This window comes from Emys orbicularis, chromosome 9, assembly GCF_028017835.1.
Source record: "Emys orbicularis isolate rEmyOrb1 chromosome 9, rEmyOrb1.hap1, whole genome shotgun sequence".
Lineage (NCBI taxonomy): Eukaryota > Metazoa > Chordata > Testudines > Emydidae > Emys > Emys orbicularis.
The window spans coordinates 42,324,923-42,351,655 of NC_088691.1; the positions used below are offsets into that span (position 1 = coordinate 42,324,923).

The window sequence follows — 26,733 nt, forward strand, 5'->3', positions numbered from 1 at the left end:
TATCACCAAGCCAAACTGTGGACTGCAAGCCATATACACTTGTCCAATTGGTATGCGGCAAACTTGGCTCTCCTTCTGTAGGCGTGGACAGCCCCATGCACAGAGGGGCTGGTGCAGTTCTGCTGTCTCCCACCTTGAGGGCTCCCAGTGCCACAGGAAAAGCATGGAGAGCACGAGAAGTTCCTGAAAGCTCCAGCATCCGCTTCATAAGAAAAGCCGTGAATTCCTGCTCTGTCTTAGCATTCCCCTTGCAACAATGTTTCATAGGGAAACCGCTGCCTTTCCCTGCAGGCTGGCTACAGCACTGCAGGAGCACGTGACAGGAGGATGAACTAGGCTGCATTAAGGCTCTTACCATAATTCACTACAGGCCTGGCTCCAACGCTCACTGAAGTCCACGGGAGCCTTTCTGTTGATTTCAGTGGACTTCAGATCAAGCTGTAGCTGGGGGTTGACAGGAGGAAGCAGAAGAAGGCTTGAGACGTGGCAGTTTTAAACTCCCTCTCCCCTCCCCTTCCATCGCCCCAGGAACCTTCCTTTTCTGGCCCCTTTCAGGCCACCTTTCCAATGCAAATACTAGTCGGCAGCTATGGAATTTTGTTCGTACTCCCAGTTTGCAAAGTGGGAGCTGGCAGAGGCTGTTGGGCCACTAATCATGCCTGAAAAAGGCAACCAGGCTCATGGAGTGGAGAAGACAAGGGGCTGTAGGAGCTCAGGGACCTGGAGGAGCTAAAGGAGGGGGAAAGTTCAGACAGAAAACGCAGTGCAGTAGATATGGTGACAGCTGTCGAGAAGGGGCAGGGGCAGAGTCTGGTCTCAGTTACACCAGTGTGAATCCAGGGAAGTTACTCCATATTTGGCCTGAGATCAGAATCTGACCTCCCAGTGAGCTTCCCCCACCTACTGTTTATATTAGATTCATCCTTCCACCAGGAACTACTTTTCAGAGTGGAAGGACATGCTACATGGCTCCCACTGAAACCTGCCTTTCAAAACTGGTTTTAAAAAAGTAAATATGTTTCTAACGAGGCAGCCCTACTGGAGCAGAGGCAGTGTAGTCTAGTGGGCAGGCCACTGGCTGGGATGTCAGGAGACATTCTGGGGTTCTGTTCTGGGCTGTGCTCTTGGGCAAGTTTCTGTATGTTTTGGTTCTCTGCCCAGCCTTGGTCTGTCTGTTTAGACTAAGCTCTTGCGGGCAGGAGCTATCTGTCATGGTGTGTGCGTACAGCCCCCAGCATGATGGGGCCCTGGTCTTGGTGGGGGCTGAAAAATAACTAATAACAGAAGCGTGGTAAGCTCCAGCTGGCTGCAGTGCTTTAGCGGTCCCTGTCACAGGTGATTGACGGCATCGAAGGCTTTGACCCCATGCAGCTCAGGGCATCTACACCAATGCTCTGCTAATGTGCGCTCTGCCAGGGCTTGGGGCAAGGAAGATGCCAGCTGACTTGGGTAGGCTGGGGATCAGGCCCATAGTGACCTATATTAGCTAAGAGATTACAAGAGCCTGAACTTACATTGGAAACGATTCCTTTGGAAAGTCTGAGCTGTGATTTCCTGTCTTCCCAAATGCAGGCCTCCTGGGGATCCAAGTATTGACCCAGGTTAACGCTATGGTTCCTTCTGAAGGGCTTAGCCTGGGGAGTGATGAATTCTGAGAAGGCTTCACCGCCTGTCTGCTAACTCCCTCAGCTGTCTATTCTGCATGAGAAGTGTTGTTTGTTAGCTCTGGAGGACCAGCCAGAAGCATTCGCAGTCGTGCTGTGTGTGTCAGGGAGAGATATCTTCCACAGTGAGATGAGAGAAGATACTGTAGATCAGGGCAATAACAGATTCGGAGCAGGATTGCTGCTAAGAAATGGCCCAAATAGCCAGCCCTGGAGATGTCCAAGAATCATAAGGATGGGGAAAACAGGTTGCTTAACAAACCCTGCATTAAAAGATTGCTCTAGTTTCAGCAGGAGTTAATTCAGGAGAGCCCCAGGGCCTGGGCTACACAAGAGGTCAGAGCAGATAGTCACAGAAGTCCCTTTTGGCCTAGATTGAATAATGTTGGACAAGTAGGGAGTCCTCTTCAACTTGGGGATAGTGGAGTCTGCAGTTGTGCTAATGTCTGATAGGAGGTGCCCCTCAGTCCGGTCACTTATCTGGAATACTTCATTAAGAAGACTAGGTTGTTTTCCATAGATACAGACTCCATCAGTGGCAACAGCCCAGGTTCAGTACAGCCACGTGTAACACAGAACAAGAGCTCGATCCAAGCCGAGGACCTGTCGGGCTGCTAAGGGAGGTCTTAACAAGCCAGTTATGGATTCACGGTTGTTTCTGCTCCCTTTCTCAAAGCTCCAGTCAAATATGTCCTCTCATTTTCTGTTTGGCAGACGCTGGAGCTTGGACCTAGGGTCAGAGTTTGGATTTGGACTGGGTCTTCTCTGTGCACCAGCCTCATCGTAGCTAGCAGCGGATTTCTGAAAAATAGCATTCGTTAAGAAATTTCCCCCATCCTGCCTACAAAAGCTGAACACCTCTGCCCGACTTCAGGCTTTTGAGGGGGTTTTTCAGGCTCTCTGGGTCTGCATGCATGAGTTTTCTACCATCGCCAACTAAATCAGGGGAGCTAATGCCTTTGCAGATGTTCCATAAACTTTGTTGCAGGACATAAATGTGTGGGGTTTACCCTGAAACTTTGACCCAGATCTTCAAAGGTATTTAGACTCCTAACTCCCAAACCTAGAACAAACCTTTGTAAGGTGCCCATCCTAGGGTTTACAACCATGTTAGCTACCTCCAGTTAAGTGGCAATCCATTAACTCAAGGTAGAAAGCTGTAGTGTGGTCATCACCCCAGGGGCCTTGTGTAGACTAGGGAACAATGTGATTTTTTTATATTGAGTTAGCAACCCTGAGGTAAGTAACCCCACTGGAATCCCCAGTTAGCACATAGTGTAGACACAGTTTAACACCTGTAAAGTTGTGCTAGCTGGCTGGGGTTGATACTAAGTGGAGGCTGTAGTGGAGAGACGCTGATTTATGCCAGCTGAGAATTTGACCCATTAACTTCAATGGAACTGTAGCCAATTTACACCAGCTGGGGATCTGGGCACATTGATTGCCTTGGAGCTATGATGATATACACTGGCTGAGTATTTGGCCCTCTGTTTGTGTGTGCGGAGTTGCTTGAAAGGAAGAATCTCAGACTTTTCTCCTGGTAGGCTAGGCTGCCTGTGCTATCGCTAATTCTTATACTCAGAGAGTTCTAGAACAAATGAGGCAACAAACAGAAACTGACTTCAGTTGAGGTCAATATCAAGACTGAATGATCAGAGATGCAAATATTTGTACAGGTCAATATTTAACTAGAGGGACAATAAATGCTGATACTGAACCAAATCTGTATATAAATACATTCTATTTATAACACACATTTTTAAAGGGATGCTGCCAAGAACTTGTCATGGCTTCTGATTGATGTCTTTCCTTCCTATTGTTGGTAATTCCTTTTTAGGAGCTTGGAAACTGTGTTCCTAGCAGGTGCGTGTGCGCGAGGGGAAAGCGGTTGTACTGTAACAGATCCATGCCTGCAGACAACAGACTTGGGTCCAGATCCACAAAGGTTTTTAGGCTCCTAACTTCTGCTGATTTCCATGGACGTTAGGAGCTTACATACCTTTGTGGATCTGGACCTGGGTTGCTGTCACACACACACTTGAAGAGGTGGGATTAGAACCTTCAGCTTCAAAACAACACGTCTCTCCTATTGGAACTAAAGAACAGCTTCTTTTGCTTGCACCGGTCCTGAATCTTGTATGTGGCCTAGCCACTAGAGGGAAGCCTCACTCATACACACGGAGGGCCAGAACCTGTATCACTTTAGCACCTGCATAACTTTATTCACATCAGTAGTCTCACTGGCTTCTGTGGGTCTACTCAGGTGAGTAAAGCTACACCCATGCTTAAGGGCCTTGTCTGCTATTTCCCTTTCCCCTGCCCTTTGTCTTCCTTATCTGTTGAGACTGAAAGCTCTTTGACGCAGGGTTTGTGTTTGTACAGTGATTAGCATAATCTAATAAATTTGTTAGTCTCTAAAGTGCCACAAGTACTCCTGTTCTTTTAGCATAATAGGGGCCTCTTGTTTGTCAGCCCCTAGGCACTACCACAATAAACCATCATCATCATAAAGGGTCCTGAATGAAAGACTGTTGATGACTTCCCATTCACTTCACCAGGCTCTGAACCAGGTCCTACGTGTTTGCAGGAGCAGGTTCAAAGCTGGTATCATGGCAAGCACCCGATGGCAAATATGTTGGGTTGGAGTGATCAAAAACCTGGAGGAATGCTGAATGGCTCTTTTCCCCCACTACCAACGTAATAATCCCTTTCTGTTTTTAGCAGACATTGATTCCCTCCGTCCTGCCTGGGTGCTGAAAACACCTGATGTTGCTATGGCTGTTTGTTAGTTAACAACTTCAGCTTACACAGCACCTAATCATCAAGCCAGCAACCTGAACTGATCAGCACAGTTCTAGGTACTGTGATCATTGCCTGCTGTTGCTGCTGAAATGGCAGGGGGAGCACAAGACATTGTTTTGTGTGTGTCCCCAGATTAGTCAGCTTTTAAAACACGAGATTGCATGATGAAAGGATGCTTTAAATTTTCTTTTCTAAAAGGGACTAAATTGGACTGACTGGATGGCCCTGGAGAAAGGACGTGATCTTGATTTTATGGAACATTCTACCTCTAGGGCACTGGTTTGAATCCGGACTGAGACAGCAGCACCAAATTATTCCTGTTTGGTGGCCAGCATGAATTGAATTGGTGGATTTCAGCCCAGGTCATAGTGGATAGCCATCCTGGTCACTGCTTCTCTTTTTGTCTGTCTCTTTGGAGAGGCTAAGGATCACGTGGCACATAAGTGATCCACGTGACTCAAAAATTACATTTTAATATTTGAGAAAAATTTCAAAAGAAACGAAATGGTATGATATGGTTTTGTACAAAACTGTTCAGGGATTTTTTTGATGATAAAATTGGAAATGAAAATTTTATTTTCTTAAGTATTTTTCCCTTCCCCCTTTTTTGGGGCGGGCAAGGGCACACTATGATCTGGTGGCCAAAGCCCAGTAAGTTTGGGTTCTGCTCCTGCCTCTACAACTGACCTGCTGTCTAGTCTGGGGCAAGTCAATTCACCTCTCTGAGCCTCAGTTTCCTCTGGAAAAATGGGTCTGATACCTACTCACTGGGAGTTGAGAGGATGAATTCATTTGCTCTGTAAAAAGCTTGGCGATTCCCTGATAGAAAATACTAAAGGCTTTCTCAGTATAATCATTTCTGGAGTGTGTCTCCCTGCAGTATCTAGGCACCCCAAGCATTGTTACTGCCAATAACCCCATCCCAAGCTAAGCACTTGGCAGTGAGCCAGGGAAAGGGTTAAATCCTTTTTCTCTTTGTGGCAGGCGAGAGGAAATGATTGACATTAAAGCACCAGGTCATTGACTTTTCATGTAATCGAGGAGAACCTAATGGGTGACTAGGTTAGCACATCACTGAGTCCTCACCTGCACTTTCCTCAGTCAGCCCAGGGACAAGCAAAGCAATCATGCATGCAAACAGCTAGAGCTGGCCCAAAAATGGTTTTCCATCCCACAATAAAATTCCAGATGTTACATTTTTTTCATCCCAATTTGGGAAAGTCCAAAATTATGATTTTTTTTGCAAAACAAAATTCTGAAAAAAAAATCCATTTGGGGGTCAATGAAAACATTTTGTTTTGATTTTGACCTTTACTTAATTGTATTTTATTGTTTAAAATATGTAAACTAACACCATTTCAAAATGAAAAACCGGAAGCTTTTTGCTCTGGAAATATCAAAAGGGGAAGTTCCAACACTTTAAAAAAGGCTTTTTCCTATTTTTATTTTTCAAAATGCAGTTTCATCACGATCTGTAAGAGGATGTGAAATATTTTGGTGTAGCAGAAACAGCATGTTCCAAGGGAAAAGTGGGTCTGCTGCATATTTTCCAACCCGCGCTAGTAACAGCCTCTCTAGTGAGGGAGTGAAGTTGTTTGAAGTTGTGAAGTTGTTTGAAGACCTGCGTTGTGAGCCAGCTGCTCCTGTGCTTGCATTCTTCTCCCGATACACTGCAGGTTGCAGGCAAGTTGTGGGAGCGGCAGCAGAGCACTGCGTACTTACCTCCCTGCGAAGGTTTGGATAATGCCCACTTCTCTGCGATTCCTGGCATGCGTAAGGAGAGAACCCTTTTAGGAGCATTCTGCTTTCAGGTGGCTTTTGTCACACTCCCGCCTCATCTTGCCATGTCTGTGGGTATGTCCACATGTGAGCTGGAGGTGTAATTGCCACCGTGGGTGGACGTATGCTCGCTAGCGTCGGTTGAGCTAGCATGCTAAAACTAGCAATGCAGCCGTGATGGTGTGGGCAGCGGGATGGTCTAGGCTAGATTCCCGGTCCATGCCAAGGGTCTCAGATGGGATAATGCTCGGGGTGGCTAGCTCATCCCGCCTCCCACGCCACCATGGCAACACTGCTCTTTTTAGCACGCTAGCTCAGTCACAGCTAGCACGCTTACATCTACCCAAGTTGGAAGCGATCACCTCGTCTCCAGCGTAGATGTACCCACAAAGCTGGGCTCACGCTAGTGTGCTAAAAAGAGCAGTGTGGATGTTGTGGCACCGGTGCACACTCTGGGTAGCCCCCTGATCTCAACTACAACATCCACACGCCTATTTTTAACATGCTAGGTCAAGCCCTGCTAGCACGAGTCTGTCTGTCTGGGCTGGGAGGCTGGCTCCCCCCTGCAGTATGGGCGTACCCGAGAGAACAATAACAGTTAAGTCACAGGCCGAAAGATCCCATTCCTTACAGTGTGCTGCTGTGACCAGGACTCTAATCTCACCATTCCAGTGCCATGGGAACAGAGAGCCTAATTCAGCTCTCGCTTATTCCACCGGGCTCAGTTACTCTAGAATTGGAGCAGAACGGGGCTCAGAGATTTTACTGGAGGAGAGAAGATTCCTGAAATGTATAGTGCATTTTGGGGGTGGGAGGGGTTCTTGTTGGAAAGAAAGAAAGAAAGAAAGAAAGAATCATAGGGTGAGAAAAAAGATGCCTCCCTCTTATGGGACTAGCCCAGAAGAGGCAACCTGTTCTCCAAAGGAGGGGATAGAGGACGTCAACTGGTTGACTTCAGATCCAGCATCGCAGCAAGGAATTGTTTCCAGGAGGTCTCAAAATCCAGTCTGGATCTTCTGCCTCCTTATTGCAAGAGAAGCGGGAGTGAGAGGGTTCTTTGTCCTTGCACTACCCACCCCTGCCCTGCCTCTCTTACCAGTACAGACCCGGTTATCTCGCACTTTCAGGTTTGTGGGAATTCGTTGCCTGTGAATGTGCAGGACTGAAGAGTGACAGTGTTTATGCAACTTGTTGAGCCTGAGCATCCTGGCCTGGCAATATGTGTGTGTGTGTGTGTGTGTGTGTGTGTGTGTGTGTGTGTGTGTGTGTGTGTGTGTGTGTGTGTGTGTGTGTGATCTCAAAGATCTTCCAGTTCTGGCCAGAAAACATTCAAGCCAAAACATCATCAGTAGTCCCTGAGCCCTTGATCTCAGGAGTTGCTGAGATCAGGACCACTGATGGATTGGGCCCAACGACACTGGCATGTGCTGTGCTTCTAATTCCTAAGCAATGGAGCACCAAGCCTAAGGAAATGAATGGAAGAGGTTTTCAAACGACTCCGTTGTGCTGTTCCGATCGATACGTCATAGGGTGATGGGTTCGGATGGACAGTTACACTAGGAAAGGCTCATGCTGCATCTTCCCTTTGTCTTTAATGGAAGCCATTATCCATGTCACTCACTGACCCAGCAGCAGAGACAATTTTATGTTTGCCTTCCAATCCCTTGGCTGAATAGCTCAGGAAGAGGAAGCAGAAACCAAACCATGGATTTCTGCTGGATGCATGTGGTGGGATTTGTGTTGCACGCCTGTGATGGGTTGGTGATGCATGCTCATCATGGGATCCATGTTGCATGCCTGTGATGAATGTGCGATGTACACTCATCGTGGGATTTGTGTTGCATGCATATCATGAGATTTGCGTTTTCATTTTCGCAATGGGGATGTTTTGTGCTTTTAGGCTATTTGACACCCTTACCTGCTGTGTTTATCACTTAACGAGGTCAGTCGATATACCTGCTTCCTCTGATCCATAGCTCCCTCCAGCTAGTGCTAATTAGTCTGAGGAGTCACAGGAAATGGCATGGATGGGCTAGAAGAAAATCTATCACAGGGCACCTCTTCCTCTGTAGGGCTGATTTGTTTGGAAGCCCAGGTATAGGCGCCGACTCCATGGGTGTTCCGGGGCTGGAGCACCCACGGGGAAAAATTAGTGGGTGCTCTGCACCCACCGACAGCCAAGCTGTCCTCCCCACCCCACCTCACCTCCACCTCCACCTCCGCCTCCTCCCCTGAGCACGCTGCGTCCCCGCTTCTCCACCTACCTCCCAGTGCTTGCCACCGCAAAGCAGCTGTTTCGCGGTGTAACAAGTTCCAGGGGGGAGGAGCGGGAACGCTCAGGGGAGGAGGTGGGGAAGAGGCGGGGCCGGGGCGGGGATTTGGAGAGGGGTTGGAATAGGGGCAGGGAGGGGGCGGAGTTGGGGCGGGGACTTTGGGGCAGGGGCGGGGCCGGCGCCAGCAGGAGTTGGTGCCTATGAGCCCAGGGATGTGTTTGTATCTTAGGGCCTTACATTGGTGGCACAGTTCTGAGGTAACTGCATCTCTGATCCCCTCCTGGAGGGCCCCCCAATTAGGTCACAGGCCTCGAGTTGTCACTGTTCTTGGAGCAGAGTCACACAACTCTCTACCTCTGGATTTCGGGTGTGGTTCCTCCTGCAATTCACTCTGGGTCTAACATTAGTCCTGTTGTCTCAGGGGCAATGACAGGGTTAACCAGTGGCCAGCCAGCCTGCATAAAGCAAAGTACTGTTTATTCAGAACAAAAGCGTTCCAGGGAAAACCTATCAGAAAAACAACAAACAGCTTCGATGCAGGCCGAGCTTACCGGGGGGCACTCATCTTCCTCCTGGAGACCCTTGCAAGTTTCAAAGTACTTCAAGCCTCCTCACAGGGTCTGGTTACAAGCGGGTTGGATGCCTGGCTGCTGTCCCTTTCCATTAGTGCTTTGGTGGAGCTGTGGCAATTCTGCACATTATGGACCGGACGTAAGACTTTTAACTGCACTTGCCTACCACCCTGCCAGCCCTGGACTCGGTCAGCCATTCTGGCTAAGCCATGCTTTGCTTTTTCCAGAGTGCTAACAAAAGCTTGAATTTGCAGCATTCATCTGTTCAGATTTCCTCCTTGAAAGGGCAGGGCTGGCTAATGTAGCTGAGGGCTTGAAGGACTCCTGTCTTCACAGGCAGCATTGCCTAATGGGGCTGACAGCTGGAGAGCACGAGTCCCTGATCTAACACTTATTTGCTGGGTGGCCATGGGCAAGTCACTTGTCTCTTGTTTGCTCCCATCTCACAGACAGACAATGTTACAGCCTGACCCCACAGGGGTTATGAGGATTGGGGAATGGCTTCTATGAGCCTCACACCGCTATTCTTGTCTTTGCTCCCTCCCCACAAGTCTTGTTCCTTTCATAACCTCTGTGTTCCCAGCTTGTTTATTCCCAAATAGAAAGTGATCCGTTTCTGTCTGGGAAGCCGGGGTCACCAAGCTCCGTGGGGTTTGGCATGGCAGCTTTCCCCATCGACCTGAAGAATGTCCGCCCCGGGCAGCAGACCCACCCAGCAACCCCACAAAATCCCTCTTTGTCCCTCAGGGAGGATTAGGCCTCTTAAGAGAAGTGAGAGCCGAGGCCTGCTGAGCAGGCCGAGAACCAGCTCCCAACTCATCCGACTGGTTGGTTTATCCCCCGGACGTGCATTGTCCACAAGAAAAGCAAGAAAAGCTCTGAAGGTGGCAGATTGGGGCAAAGCAGCGTAATTCCATACCCTGCCCCCAACCCCACTCTCCAAACCTAAGGATAATGGGTTCCCCACATTCTATAAGGAAGAAATGGGATTTACTGCTGGGCTTAGAAATGCACAGCATTGATGCCCTCATATCATAGGGCGGGGCGAACAGCAATAGTAACCACTTACATAATGATTTTCAAACATCAGCTTATCCTCATAACTCTCATCTGCCCGGAAGGGAGGTAAATATTATCACCCCCATTTTTAAATTAAATTAATGGAGATATCCTATCTCCTAGAACTGGAAGGGACCTTGAAAGGTCATTGAGTCCAGCCCCCTGCCTTCACTAGCAGGACCAAGTACTGATTTTGCCCCAGATCCCTAGGTGGCCCCTTCAAGGATTGAACTCACAACCCTGGGTTTAGCAGGCCAATGCTCAAACCACTGAGCTATCCCTCCCCCCTGACATGTAGAGAAACTGAGGCAGGAGGGATGCTGAGTGACTTGTCCACAGGCTCAGTCATAAAAACTCATGGCTCAAAGGAGCTGGTGTTCCATTCTGAGCCCAGGATCTATCTGGTGTTAGCTCTGGGATTTGAATGTATCTCCCTGGCTCGCAGTTCTGTGCTTAGAGCACCAGGCCACAGCTCTGAACACAGAGTACTAACTTATTCCTCAAAAGTCTAGGGCAGGGGCTCTCAACCTGGGGGTCATGATCACTGCATTCCCAATGTTACTAAATGGGGAGGGGGAGGAGTTATATCCTGGCTGCACAGGCAGGGGATTTGGGAGTGCTGGTATGGAAAAAGAGGTTGTGGTATGGGAAAGGACCATTGATCTAGGGGATTCCTGACTATGGTCTAAAACTCTGAAACCTCCCCCATGACTTGATTGTTTTATTTTGAATTTTTCGCTGGATCCTGCACAAGGTAAATGTGTTCCTTAGGTAATTTTGCCACAGGAATAAATGTAGGAACATTTGTGATATTGTCACAAGGTAGAATTTTGTTACAGAATTTCCCCCACACAAATTCACAATTTCTTGCAAACAAACCCACCCTTTTCTAGAACAATTTCCATTTTGTATGTGTGCATATTTGCAAAGATTTGCAGCCTTGCCAGAAGCATTAGGGAAAACAAATGTAAATTGATTCCAAATGCATTCGAGCAGTTTGGAGTGGAGTTTCAAAGCAACAGGCATTAAAAAACAGAACATGCAAATTACAAAGGAGGCTTTTTTCCCTAATTAAACTAGTCTTGGGGTCAGTTGGGTTCAAGACCCCCATCCTCTGGGAAATGAAGGCAGAAGCTGGGGTCTTGGCTGCTGGTGGGGATTGACTGGGGGGAACCTGCTGTCAGCAGCTGGGACCAGATGGAGCCACAGGCAGCAGCCAGTGGGGTTATTAAGCAGGGGCAGCGGCTCTCTAGCTCACTGGCTCTTGTGCGTGTGTGTTTGGGGCTTCTGGTTGGCCAGTGGTACTAATGACATCGGGAGAGGCTGCTGAGGCACAGCCAGGCATGGAGGGACAGGGCCCCAGTGCACATGCAAAATGGCAGCTAGCATTAAGAAAGCCCCATCCTGTTCCCTGCACCCAGCTAGCAAAGCACACAGAGCTCTGCAGGGCCCTAGTGCAGAGTGTTTCTTTCCAACAGCCAGGCCCCTGGCACATCCGAGTCAATCATACCCTGAGCTTCCATGGCCGCATGGCTGCTCAGCAGGGCCACTGGTCTGGTACAGTGTGATAAGTGGCCCCCATCTGGTGGTAAAGTTCCATAGGATGCTGAGTCTCGTGTTTACTATGAACTGCATCATGACTGCCCAGTAACGGGCTGTGTTTATTCCACAGCTTACCCCACTGAGGATGGAGCAGCGAATGCCGCTTACTATGGAGGTGAAGGTTTTTATTATTCTATACATGTGTATTTCTGCCCCCCATAAAGCTAACTCGGGGTAGCGGGCGCCTTTGTGAAATGCAGCTGGTTTCTCCTTAGCAGATCCATCCCCGGGGTTCACTAAGAACCAAATGAAGGGCCAAGAGACTGTAAATAGAGCATGCTGAATTCCCTGCTCCCTGTCCCTCTCCCCACCATACTTGATGCAGTACACGCTGTAGATGAGTTGTACTGCTGATTGGAAGGGGAGTCTTGTGGTGAAAGCTCTGGCTTGGGGCTTAGGAGATCTGGTTCAGTTCCTGGCTCTACCATGCTCCCCGTGTGACCACAGGCAAGTCCCTGAATCTCTCGCACCTCTGTGCTCCAGCTGTAAAATGGGTTCCACCTACTTCCTTCTCCCTCCCTCTGTATTGTCTGTTAGGAGTTCTCTGGAGAATTTTTTTGGTGGCTTCAAAGTGCAGCCACCATCTCTTGCTGGTGGCCACTCTCAAACTTTTCCCTAAAATACTTAATTAGCTGTAGGAAAACCGAATAAATAGACACATACACACATCCAAATCACTGTAATTTACTTATTGCTAGCTAGCGAGTCTGTTGTGAAAAGTGATATTAACCAACATACAAGTATCACTTTTCACAGCAGACTTACTCAGCCCTGGACAAATTAAGCCCTGGATGGAGGGTTGGGGGAGGCAGCAGGGGGCCAGGGGTGATGGGAGTGGGTGGGGAGCAGTGGGGGGCTGGAGCCTGAAGCCCCACAGCCAGAGCCCGAAGCCCTGTGTCCAGAGGATGGGGCCCAGGGACGGCGCCTGAAGCGTGCTGCCGGAGACTGGGGCTGAAGCCCAAAGCCTGAGCCCCACCGCCCCTGGAAAGGTGGGGAACTCACCAGCTGTTTGTTCCTCCAGCGCTGTGCCCCAGGTGTCTCCAGAGGGGGGCAGGGCCCAACCCCTGCTGGCGGCCCCAGCAACCAACACCAGGGCAGTGCAGCCAGGAGCACCGGGGAAGGGCTGCTACTTTGTCCCCCTCATCCCCAATCACAGCCCAGGAGGCTCTAGCCGCAAGAAAAGCCCCTGAAGGCTGCATGCGGCCACGGTGGCCGCCTTTGAGACACGCTGGGGGCGGGGAGTGTCTGTTATGATGTTCTTGTAAAGTGCCTGGCACAACGCAGGCCTAGTCGTACAACAGTAAAAACACTCTTCCCTGGGAGCCAGGATAGAGCCAGTGTCCAAGTATGGCGTTGGGGGGCACCTTGATGCCAGGGGGATTGCCTTTCAGATGACACACAAAGGGTGTCCTGGCAACTACTCCAGGTTCCACTGCACTTTACAGGAGCAGGGGCTAGCCCCGGGATTCTGCCCGTATCTGGGCTCAGGTCATCCCCTTCTGCTGGCCTATAAATGGTGCTCCAGCTGAGCCTGGGTACAGTATTCTTCACTTCCTGTCCCACACAATGGGCTTGTGGCGCGCTGCTAATCAGCTGCCACACCCCACTCCTGAGCTGGCTGCATTTCAGTAGTGTGAGAGGTAGATTCGGTTGGCTGCATCTCCTTTGGGGGCGGAAGGTGCAATATAGTGTTATTTATTATTATTGGTGGTTCGGTGAAGGTTGCAGAGGCGAGGTGGGGTTTAGGGAGTCCCTGTTTGAGAATGCACAGGATTAAATAGAGCAGCATGGAATTCATGCACAAAGACGCAGTGTCCCAGATCCTCAAAGCTATTTAGGTGCCTAACTCCCATTGATTTAAGTGCGTTAGCTACCTAAATACCTTGGAGGATCTGGGCATCCTTATGGAAACCTCTTAGAAAAACTCCTTTCCTGTAAAGTGAAGGCAAGAAATCAAAATACCAGAGATAAGGGAAACTTAGAAGTAAAATATGTCTGACACCCACACTTCCCTCCTCCATCTCCCCAGCGAGTGGGTCATTTCATTGCTCAGGTATGTGTGGCATTCAGAGGCGGAGGGAGAGCCCCTGGTACTGCCTAGCAGTGATCTGATTCCTGACTCTAAAAATAACAGGCTGGAGTGGCACATAGTGCAGAGAAAACCAGGTGAGAGCAGGCAGCGCTCCAAGGGCTCTGTGTAATCTTCACCCAGGGATGAGTCCAAATAGGAATCATGGATACAAATGCTGTGGAAATTGGGATTCAGATCCAAACTGCAGTTCGGGCATGTCTTTAGAATGAGCCCAGCCCCGATGCCTGAGTGCGAACACCTCTGAAACGTCGGAACAGTTCAGAGTTTGATCCAATTCTAGATTTGCACTTTGTGGCTCTGGTCCATATTGTCTGAAACTGTAACACAGGGTGGTCCCAGATCAAAGGAGAGTGTTTGAGCCCATAGCACCTAGGGGAATAGCTCAGGCATTTAACACGAGCTGAACTTGGGGGCAACAAACTATCCCTCAACCCCTTGCTTTGACAATGTCCCCTCTAATGACAGCTGGGAGCTTTCCAGCACATCTGGCTTGACAGGGATGATGTGCTGATAACACCAGACAGGTGGGTAGAACACTTCTTGCTAGTCTAGGTGCAGCCAACGGCAGCCTAAGGTCCCAGTGCAGCCTGTACAGTTCTGCGGCAGCCGCCTGTTGGAGATTTCAGGTCCCTGCCCAACTGCTCTGATCAAGATGGAGCACTGCATGCTGGGACATGTAGTGTCAGGGAGCTGCCTCCATTTTAAAGAGCAGGGCGGCTGCAATACTTGCTCCATTAAATACAAATTAGGCGTGGTTCTAGCTTCCTGGCGCATTGCCAGTATGGCTCTCAATTGGGCAAAGTCTCAGTTAGGCATTTCCTAGCTTTTGAGTACTTGACTTTGCAACCGTAATATTTTTAATGTATTTTTTTAGTGTGTATAATTAAAATATATACTGCAGTAATTCCTAAAGGCCTCCGTTGTTCTAGGTATTGTAGAAACACATACTAAGGCGATGGCTACACTTTTGAAGGAGATATAGGCATATCTTGTGCCATATAATGTGCAGGGTGGATAAAACACCTTGGGCCAAATTAGTCTCCATTGACGGCAGTCAGGTTGCACTAGGGGAGACTTTGGCACATAGCGATGCTGTTCATTGCTGCAAAGTCTTCTGGCAGAATGCACAGTGGGTGGTGATGAGATGAGCGTGGTTTCAGCGTGGTTTCAGTAGGCTCTGCAGGCCCATATCTGCAGGGCCCAGGGAAACTGGACTGTTTTGCCATCTCTATTACATATGAGTGAGTATATGAGGTCTATGTAATGAGAATGACACATGGGTAACCACATAATTAAAGGCTGCAGCTCCATTAAGGAGTATTAGTGGTAGTATCGTTAACCACAAAGAGCAGAGCTTGAGTCGTCAGATGCTAGGGGTTGAATTTCCTAGTACGCTGCTGCCCTTGAACTGCCGAATCAATGGGAACATGTCCAGAAGATGCTTTGTCAGATAGGAATCATGAAGGAATCTGGAGTTTGATGATATTCGTAAACATACATAGAAAGACATAGGACTAAATCTCTGCTCTGTTGTATTACAGATGTGAAAGTTTCATGGGGAGAGAGAAAATAGACCAGTTTCTCTTTTGTTCTAGGCAGTTTCAGATCTAGGATCTCATGTGCTAGTATGAGGCGGACGTGTTCCCAGGGCTGTAGGCAACAGTTAAAACCCAACCTCATCCTCTTATTTTCAAAGCATTATGAAGGAACAATGAACCAACTGAGTTCTCATTAGGTTTTATACAGTTTAAAGGAGAGTTGGGCCCAAACCTCAAAGTTCAGATCCTAACTCCCCCAAGGTTTGAGGGCACTTGGATCTGGTGCTCGGACTTAGGCTCATCAGCTCTAATTTTAAGTTCTCCCCCTCTTATTATTTATATAGAAAAATCTAAATCCTGGCCCTTCTTTATTTGACTACATCCCTTTCGCTGTTGTTGTGTTCGCTCCCTAACTACTTATGCATAGCTCATCACTGCAGTATCCAAGCACCTAACACCCACTTTATCCTCACAACAGCTAGGGCAGGATTATGCCCATTTCACAGCGCGGGGAACGGAGGCACAGACTTGAGTAAGTGCTTTGCCTAAGGTCACACAGGGTATCAGTGGCTGAGCTGCGTTTCTGCATCCCAATCCATTATCCTTTCCTGCCCTTTAGCCACCCACCTATCTTAGCCACACACATCACCGTAGCGTCTGAACACTTTACTCAAGAACTCTTTCTTTTGTTCTCCCCGTAGGCACGTTCTGAAATGGACAAGTACCTCTCCAGTCAGCTGATGCCAATTCCAATGGTGCCAGACAAGAAGTACCGTAGGGAGAGCGCCTCTGTGGTAGACGAGTTCTTCTCGACAGAGAAGCCCTCCTCCATGCCATACAGTGTGAACATCAATGTGATACTGCCTGACACCACACACCTGCGAACCGGGCTCTACCGGCCAGCCAAACCCCTCACCCCATTCCCACAGATCAAAACAGAGCCCGGCACCAGCTTCACCCAGCCCTGCTCATCCACGGCAGGCTCGACGCAGACGCTGCCGGATTTCACCAGTGTCTTCAGCATGCCGCAGTCGGTGGCGGTGAACAATATCTTCATCAAGCAGGAGATGCCCTCGGAGATCCCTTTGTCTGGCAGCCCGCAGCAGGCCCAGCTTTACCAGATGCCCATTGGAAATGGTGATGCTGATGTCGCCACAATGGTGCCCTCTACTGGCAGCACCACAGCCATCAACACCATCAGCAGCGTCACCATGTCCACGGGCAGCGCCATGCTCCCCAGACCCATCCAGCCTGGCGGACAAGTGAAGCACTTCCAAAATGTCTCCCAAGGTCAGGGGAACTTCAACATCATGGGGCATTTCTACCCTGTCCCAGGACTGAGCCTGCCCCCTTCACCTCCAAACTCACAGCCTGGCAGCCCTGAGAATCAACCCGAGCTCATCAACACCATCTCGCCCCCACCCTCCTACGAAGCCACATTTGGACTGAAGCTGGTACAGTCGTCCCAGATCCCCACACTCCCAAACAGTCTCGGGACCCTCTCCCAAGGGCACATTATCATGCCAACCCCCAAATACAACAGACGCAACAACCCAGAGCTGGAGAAAAGGAGGATCCATCACTGTGATTACCCAGGTATAGCCATGGCTGCTGTGTTGGTTTGGTGTCGGAATCCTTTCCTGATGGGCGTAGATCTAGCCTGTTTGAAATTTGCCATACGTTTGTCCAAAATGTCCCCTCCTCCCAAAGTTGTTCTATGTAGCTGATTGACACCCTCCACCTCAGAGGTGGATGCATTGTAGTAGTGGGCTATGCAGCGATATCTATGTGCATACTATATGGAAGGCGCACTGTAGTATCTGTGAGAGGCATAACACCACTAATACTATATTGGCTCCAGATCACATGACATACAGCTCATCTCTGCAATGGCCATCAAAGAATCGGTTTCAGACTTTGGAGCCAAAATTCTCCTTTTGATGCAGCTGGCTATTAAGCCTGCATATGCGCTATTATTTCTCATGTGGTAGATTGTATGTTGAAGAAGAGGGGACATGATAAAGATATAAAGAATAACGGATTCTCCAGAGGAGGTAGATCAAGCCCTGCTATTTACCCTTTGTCTTAATAAATGTGTTTGTAAATTGGAGAAGGTTACGAGAAGAATTAAAGGATAAGACAACATGCCTTCGTGATAGACTCAAGGAGCTCAATCTATTTAGCTTAACAAAGCGAAGGTTAAGGGGTGACTTGATTACAGTCTGTAAGTATCTGTTGGGGAACAAATATTTAATAATGGACTCTTCAATCCAGCAGAGAAAGGTCTGGCCAGACAAATTCAGACTGGAAATAAATTGTCAAATTTTAATAGCGAGAGTAATTAACCAGTGAAACAACTCATCGTTGAAACATTCTCACCACTGCCCATTTTTAAATCAGGATTGGATCTTTTTCTAAAAGATCTGCTCTAGGAATTGTTTTGGGAAAGTTCTCTGGCCTGTGTTGTACAGACGGTCAGACTACATGATCACAATTGTCCCTTCTGTCCTTGGAATCTATGAATAATCCAAGAACATGGGGGCATTCAAGGAAACTGACAGGCAAAACATTGAAAACTGATAGAAGGAAATGCTTGTATTAACACAACACCAAATAGCTTGTGGAACTCATTGCCACAAGATATCACTCAGGCCAAGATGTTAGCAAGGTTCAAAAAGGAATATACAGAGTTACAATAGTTGTGGTTCAGAAACAACCAAGAGTTTATGAGTGGTCTTGTTTAGGACACTCCAAAGTTAGGGGATGTTCAGATCCAAGGTTTTGGTTTAGCCCACCATAGAGGGGCCATTAGTAAAATTCAGTTATAATTCCAGTTTCCCTCAAAGTTTAAGTGTGTTTAGATCTGGTCCCATCTCTATCTGATAGAGACCAAAGGAGACCTGGTTTGAACCTTAGCTGCAAAGGTGGCTCATGTAAACATCACTACAAGTTCCAGCTATGAGGTGGGTGACTCCACTAGTCAGCTGCATTTCCTTGGGGCATCTGAGTACGAGGCTGGTAGATGCAATACAGCAATCTCTCAGTCACCTTGGTTTATGTATAGCAAACTTCAAACAAAGAAGAATCAATCTGATCTTGATAAAACAGATTCCTGGCAGAGGAAAAAATAGCCCTTAAATTTTAGGAAAGCTGAGGTCTGAACTCCAGAGAGAGCATAAAAGCTGGGGAAGCTGGTGAGGTGCCAAACTCAAAGAATTTGGAGTATGGCTTCAGTTCCGATGAGCACCAAACATCTGGATGAATCTGATGTTTAGCTGAACTATCTGCATGTTGTGAATAGAGCTGATTGGAAAGCAGAATTTCTATCCCAGGGGAGCTTCTGACATTTCAACATTTGTTTTTCTTCTGATTTGGAAAAGTTGAATTTCAAAATTTTTCATGCAATCGAAATTCCAAAAGGTTTTTGATACAGAAACATCAATATATTTTGTTTCAATTATGTTGAAATAAGGTAAAGACATTTTGTTTTGATAATGTCAAAACACTATAATATATTAATTATACAATATATAAATATAATGCAATACTAAAATTAATCTTATATTATAAAAGTTGAAATGAAACAAAATAAAACAATAAATCAAAATGAAACTTTTATTTCATCGAAGGGAAACATTTAGCAATTATATAAAAGAAATGAGAGAGTCGAAATGATAAATTTTGGCACTTTTCCTCAAAAATATCATTGAAATTGACACATTTATCCGAAATGTGTTGATTTAGATGAACCTGCATTTTCTGACTGAAAACTGTTCCTTTGAAATTTTTTCAATCTGCTCTGCTCTTGAATATTGAAAACTGGGCCAGCGCTTCACAAAATTGCCAGTGCTTTGTACTTTCTCATATATCGTTATCTTCTGCTGGAGCTGGGAATACCACCAAAAAGAGCCTTTCTTGCAGTATTTTGGCAGTGATTCTAGAATCCAGAAAGTCAGAGGCAACGCAAAACTGTCAAATAATAATGCAGAAGTTAACATTTTTATGCTACCTACGTACAAGGTTCAGATTGAGCTTGGGATGAAATCTTGGGTCTGATAGATTTGGTCTTATTCAAACTGATTCTTCCATCCCCAGTTAAGACACATAAGTGTTAGGATTGATCATACTAAGGAATATCACATGGGGGTCCTGTTAGAAAGTTTGGATGCTCCTTTGCATGCCTGATTTGCCATTGTTGTGCACTCCTTGCTCCAAAAAGCTCTCAACTTGTTGGTGAAAGAAACTTGTCCTTCCCCACTGACATATGCAGTCTTCAATCTGAACAAATGTCCTTGTTTAGCTGCTATAGAAACAAGCCTTACACAGGTACTAATTTGCAAACTATTACACATAGTTCTTTTCAATCCTCTTTCCTTCTCACAACTCAGAACCTTGGTGCATGTATTTTAAATCTGTATTAGAATTAAACATTTTTCACCCTAAGGGGTTTCTGTTTTGTTTTTACAGGTTGCACAAAAGTTTACACCAAGAGTTCCCACCTGAAGGCACATCAGAGAACTCACACAGGTAAGTGTACACCTGAGTCTGGCATAATACTTAGGCTCTCTCTAGCCATGGTATTTTTATACCATACCCATCATTAGGGTGGTAGCTGTTGATTTCAATGGTATTACTCCAAGTGCAATCTGATCGCTAACACAGTGAATACAGTTAGATAAACAGATCTAGTGGTGTTTGTGGAGGAACCAATCAGAGAGATCTAGCTGTGTTTGGGAGAACAAAAGACATACCAGTTGCAACAGAAAATCGGTAGCTGTACACTGCAGTGCATACTTGCCTATCCATGTGTGTGTGATGCCCATTAACTACTGCAGAGGATCTAACTATGGGCTTGTCTACATGGTGCAGCAATGTGTGAACTCCAAGGGTCTGATTTCTAAAGCACACTAACATGTTGCACAATAATTGGTCTGTGTAGATGCTGATGGTGTGCACTAAAAGTTCCCTAATGTTTCAAACAGCACTACTTTAACGCACACTAGGGGGATTTTAGTGCACACCAGCAGGACTAATTAATGCATGACACGTTAGTGTGCTTTAGAAATCGCACCCGCACATTACCCCACTGTGTAGACATGCCCTGAGTTACCTTTAGATACCTCTTGCACCCGGCTGGGGTATTGGTTCAATACAGAGTCCCACCCATTGCATTCTGTGCCCTCTGCATTTACCCTGGAGGTCTCCCATCTAAGTACTAACCAGGCCTTGCACTGCTTAGCCAATGGGATTGCAGCCTGAGGTAATTGGGCACATATACACAGCGTATGAGGAGAAAACAGAAGGGGAAGGGCCATCCCCTTTGTGAATTGTTTCCCCTTTGAGCCGGGGGAGAGCCCTAGGATTCGATACTCTGGGCCCTGAACAATTTATTAAAACAAAACATATTCAACAGTGCCCCAGCGTTCCCTGCATAAAACCAGCCCCTGGCCCCTCTCAGCGCAGGCAGGTAGAGGGCTCCTCCGAGGACAGCCTGAGCCCTTATCAGATCCTTGGCCAGTCCCAGAGCCAGAGCTCCCCTCATAAATCTCTTTTATAGAAGTGTTGATCTTTACTGGGTGCAATTAAGCTGTCCCTGGGGTCACTTTTCTTTTTTTATGAGCAATGAACAAATCACAAAGCAAGTCCCAAGCCTGGGAATCATTTCTCCCACCTGGCTCCGCTCCTATTTCATCTTATCAGGCCCCTGAACAAGGCATGAGGTGCAGTATTTTCTCATCCGTGCGCCGTAGAGGCGCATGCCGTAGAATGCCTCAGGAGGAGATGGGAGGAAAGAAGGCCAAGAGCTGCATCCAAGCTACCATGGGCAGACAGTAGTAAGGAAGGGCACTGAGTTCCCAGGGAAGGAGCTTAAGGATGGGGAGATGGTAACAACCATCCCCTCTTTACAAATAAAGAGCTCTTCTCCTGATCCCAACCAGGTCCCTGCCCTTGCCCATTAGCCCTTCGCATGAGAGGTGGGTAGCCCTCAAAAGTTGTCTGAACCATTGTGCAGTGACCCGATGAGACAAACCCCAGCCTCTCTCTGGAGCCATTTTATTGGGCCTGAGTTTGACATGATACCACTTCCTTCCACCACCTGCCTCAAGATGCCCTCTTCATGGGGCAGAGGGACAAAAGAGGATGTGCCTTGAACTGGTAGAGAAGTATTAGTGGAAGTAGCTAGGGGGAAATCCAGAATGGTGGAGGGGAAGCCATTGATGAGTCAACTATATTGGGAGGTTATGTAGCAGGCAAGTTTTCCCCAGGCACAAGCTCAAGGCCGCCATGTTCAGCCTAATGAGTACCCAGAAATCTAGAGTGGAAAGGCCAGAGTATTAACCTGCATGTCGCATCCCACAAGTAGCATCCCACAAGTCGCTCAGTCACTTGAAGGGTTAATAAAGCCATTTGGGATAACCCACCCAATTGGATCTAGCCTGGGAAGTCTATCAGGCCCAATTACAAACACCTTCCCCTGTGGTTTGCCTGTTGCTACGGTCTAGGCCATATCAATCTCCAGGGGACACCATTCATTGCCCTGGCGCCATTGTGCGATTAAATATATAACCCACTGGCCGCTCACCCACCTCCCGGGGATCGGAATGCCAGTTGGGCCCATTGTTCCAGCCTGTCCTGCCGTGCTGTCCTGGGGGAAGGAGCCAGCTTGCGGGACAATGGAAAGCATTTTGTTTCCATCCTGGAGATCAACCTGTTATTGTTTGAAAGTAAAAGGCCTTGGTGGGGCTGACCCAGCCAGATGACCTGCCTGGGACAATGGCTGAGTCTGAGTGGGGCAAACCTCGCCTTTGTCTTTCAGCTTAGAAAACTAATAAAGACGCCCACAAACCCATGTGATCCTGAGAGTGCCATAAAATTTCCCAAGTGCTGCTTGTAAATCGAGCTTAAATTCTTATTGACCTGAGCCATAAACATATTTCTCACACCTGGCAGAAAGCTAAGGTGCTTTGCATTTCTTCACATTCTGTTTGCTGCTGGGTTCACGCCTCATTCTGTGTGTGCATGCGTGCATGGGAATGTTTATGTGGGGGCATGCAAATGTACACATATGCTTGTATACAGAAGCTTTCTGTGCATGAAAACAGACATGTTTATGAGTATGTGTTGTATGTGCCCAGAGATGCATGTCTCTGTGTTAGCATGCATGGGTTTGTGTGGGCATGCAGCATGTGATAACTTCGTGTGTGTGTGTGTGTGAGAGCTCTTGTTTGTGTGCATGCACAGATATGTGTATACTCAAATATGCATGTCTGTGTCTGTGGGCACATATGATGTGCACCCATCCTGGGGCATGCACATGCATGTTGCCTGTGTACGTGCACTTGAGCTGTTGTTAAGTTCTCCATAATTGGCCGATGAAATGGTAAATATTTGAGGTCGGGAAAGTCAGCACATTCCATGAACTCTGCCTGCTTGCTCAGACTGTTAAAGAGCGAGGACTAATATTTGAGGGGACCACGCCCTGCCAAAGCGTGGGCTGCGGCACTCAGTCCAGAGTTCAGCTCAGCTTCCCGGGCTGCAGCCGCTGCAGGGTGTGGCCAGTCTGTCCAGATTTGGAGAAGAGCCGGGTGAGGCTGGCATGGGCTTTTCCACACAAGCTCCTGGCTGACTGAGACACTTCCCCATTTGATCTGCAGGATAAACAGGGAAGTGGGAACACTGAGGCACAAAAACACACTGAAAAGGTCCTGCAGGAGCTCTTCTGCACATCAAAATGTCAGTGTGACGGGCCAATATAGAGCTGATTGGAGTGTGAGGTGGGGACAGAGTTCTAGGGAAAAAGTAGCTGGAAAACAAAAATCTTTGGAATCTTCCATGGAAAATGTTGATGTTTCATCAAAACTCAAAGCAAAAATGCCCAGGGACTTTGTACAAAGCACTGCAGCCTGACCTGGCTGAGCCTGACTCAGTTGCTATAGGCATACCCTCATCTCGGAGGGGAAGCTCACGGTATGGAGAGTGACCGTTCAGGTACAGCTGAGCAAGAAGGGTTAGGGATCGCCCAGTGAGTGACTGCACATGTCATAGGAGAACATGCCTACATACCACAATGATTAGCTAGCTAGATATGTCCGGGGATGGATGGTTGGACAGAGGGGTGCGTATGGGGATGGATAGATGGATGGATGAATAGAAGGATAAGTGTTTGGGAGGCAGGATGGATGAATAGCGGGGGAAGGATGGATACACAGAGGAGTGTGTATGGGGATGGATAGTGAGATGGGTATGTGTAGGGATGGGTGGATGGTGGATAGATAGAAGGATATGTGTTTGGGAGGAGGTATGGATGGATGCATAGATACAGGAGGAGGGATGGATAGATACAGGAGTATGTGTAGGGATTGGTGGATGGTGGATAGATAGAGAGTGGGGTATGTGTGTGGGTAAGGGATGGATGTATAGAAGGTAAGGGATGGATGGATGGATAGAAGGATATGTGTTTGGGGGGAGGGTTGGATGGATAGATAGAGGAATGTGTATGGAGATGGATAGCTAGAGGGGTATGTGAAGGGATGAGTGGATGGTTGGATAGATAGAGGGGTATGTGTTTGGGGGGAGGGATGGATAGATAGAGGAGTGTGTATGGGGATGGATAGCAAGAGGGGTATGTGTAGGGATGGGTGGATGGTGGATAGATAGAAGAATATGTGCTTGGGAGAAGGAATGGATGGATGAATAGCTAGAGAGGAGGATGGATAGCTAGAGCAGTATGCGTAGGCATGGGTGGATGGTGGATAGAAAGAGAGTGGGGTATGTGTGTGAGGGGAGGGATGGATGGATACCTAGAAGGGAAGGGAGGGATGGATGGATGGATAGCTAGAAAGGAGGGATGGATGGATAGCTAGAAGGGAAGGGAGGGAGGGATGGATAGCTAGAACAGAAGGGAGGGACGGATGGACAGGTAGAAGGGAAGGGATGGATGGATGGATACCTAGAAGGGAAGGGATGGATGGATAGCTAGAACAGAAGGGATGGATGGATGGATGGATTGACAGCTAGAAGAGAAGGGATGGATGGATAGCTAGAAGGGAAGGGATGGATGGATGGATAGCTAGAAAAGAAGGGATGGATGGATGGATAGCTAGAAGGAAAGGGATGGATGGATGGATGGATGGATAGCTAGAGGAGGATGGATGGAGACTGACAGATGGATGTCTAGACAGGTAAGTATTGGACACTGGTGTGCTGCTCTGGTGCACACTGTAACCTCTGGCCTGTTGCCCCCTGCAGGAGAGAAGCCATACAAATGCACCTGGGAAGGCTGCGACTGGCGCTTTGCCCGCTCCGACGAGCTTACCCGGCACTACCGCAAGCACACAGGTGCCAAGCCCTTCAAGTGCCTAGCCTGCGGGCGCTGCTTCTCCCGCTCCGACCACCTGGCTCTGCACATGAAGAGACACCAGAACTAGTGGCAGAACTCCTGCCCCGCCCTTGCCTCCCTTCCAGGAGCAGCTGGGACGCCTTCCTCTTGGACGGATGACTCGTCTTGTACATAGGAACAAAACCATGCTGTGATCAAATGGCAGCGTGTGAGCTCTGTGCACGCTTCCTCCTTTTGCCCTGTCACCAAGGTACTCTTAGTTAAAGGATGATTAAAACTATATCTGTATCCTGGCCAGGATCCCACTTCCTGACCAGGAGATGTTCCTTGGACTCCAGGACTCTCCCTTCCAGTGAATTTGCTATTTATTTTTCACTCCGAAGCAATTTTCCCTTTTGTCAAACTCTTTGGAGCCTTTCCTTCCCTTTTGGGGTCTGCCTCTGGTTGGGAATGAGCAGAAATATGTCGGGCGGATGGGCCACTGGGCTAGCCATGTTGGGAGGGCTTTATCAAGTTCTTTGTGGAGCCTTCTTGGACTGAGCTATTCCATAACCAAGTTGCCACCAGCAGTGTAGTACACAGGACATCCAGGCCATGCAAGAATAGCAGTGAGTGTCCATGTCTTGTTTGGAAAGTCAGGTCTTTAGTCTTCACCCCTGTGGTTGCAAGAAACAAGGGCAGGAAAACCTATCCCCAAGAAGTTCCGCCACAGCTGGGACAGATCCCAAGCAGACAACAAAGCCATTGTTCATGCTTCACTGAGACCACCTGATATTTCCAGCAAGAGAGGTGGCTTTGGGTCGTGAATTCCTATATTTCTTTGCCAGGCATGTCCAACATCGGGCCCTTAGCATTTCTGCTTGGAGGATGGTTTTGGCTTCTGCTCTCTCTGTTGTGAGAACCAGGTTGGCTTTCAGAGGCGGGAAGTGGCCAGTCCCTATGAAGAAGAAAAAAAAGAAGACACACTGGTTTCCCAGAATGCATTGTGCCTTTGATTTCCAAGGATACATTGAGTGGGGCCCCCCGCAGGCCTCGAACACAAGAGACTGGTCGTTACAAACCACTTTTTCCTGTTGCCATTTGTGCATTTTACCACGTTCAGAAAAGCAGCTTTGAAAACAAACTTGTGCAAACTGTGATCATGTTACCTACCTCACAGGTTCATGGCCCCACGCTCTGCAAGGAGCCTTCACTTGTCTTCCTCAGAACACCTCGATGTGCAGCGTGCAGGGGAGACCCCGGAAGCACATGAAAAGTTAAACATGGGCAGAGTAAGAATAGGCTATGCCCATTGAAACTGCAGCAATGTAGTAGATAAGAAACAAATCAGGACACGTAATCAGCCTAGCATGTTCAACAGTACTTTGATTTTTCCTGGCGAACAAATGTAAATAATGTACAGACAGTGATGTGTGATAGAAAATCAACCAATAGGCAAAACCACATGGGCTGTGGAGATTCTGGAAACTTTATCCCACCTGCAGCCTACAAGTCAAATGTGGCCCATCGCTGCCCTGAAGGAAGCCAATCAAACTTCTGGTGAACATAGCCAGTCATGTATGTCTGTCCAAGAAGATACAAGGGAGGGCAGATGTCAGGGCTTGTGCATGCTCATTAGTTACTGAGTTAGGTTTACACATGCATTACTGTAGGTGTGCCCCTGGGATTCCTGGCAAGCTGCGCACAAAGTCTCAATGTTTGGGCTGTCCCTGATTCAGCGCTTTCTAAGCAGTTTATCTCTCCAGTCCAGGGAGCACATGTTAGGCCACATCAATTACCCAACTGCAATGATTCATTGTGATTAAACTTCAGTGACCTCCAGATGTGCAGGCGGAGCTGGGAGCGGAGAAGTCTCTGCAGAGCTTGGCCCTGGGTCTGTGAACAGGGACACGGCTCATGTCTTGGCTTGCTGAGCTGCATTCCCTGGGCTTACCGGCTCTGACTTGATTCTGCTCTTCAGACTTGCCAGCTCACCTGAGTTCCTTGCCAAATGGTCTGGGAAGCTCTGGTGG

General features: G+C 48.0%; 1 protein-coding gene across 1 annotated transcript in view; it reads left to right on the forward strand.

Annotated features, from left to right (window-relative positions):
* Positions 1–24,809, forward strand: part of LOC135883341 (Krueppel-like factor 5) — a 38,771-nt gene extending 13,962 nt beyond the window's left edge. The window contains exons 2-5 of the mRNA XM_065410393.1: positions 11,822–11,866; positions 16,083–16,977; positions 19,849–19,908; positions 24,631–24,809. Coding sequence (XP_065266465.1) covers positions 11,822–11,866; positions 16,083–16,977; positions 19,849–19,908; positions 24,631–24,809 — 1,179 coding nt within the window. The remainder of the gene's footprint in view (positions 1–11,821; positions 11,867–16,082; positions 16,978–19,848; positions 19,909–24,630) is intronic.
* The last annotated feature ends 1,924 nt before the right edge of the window (positions 24,810–26,733 follow it).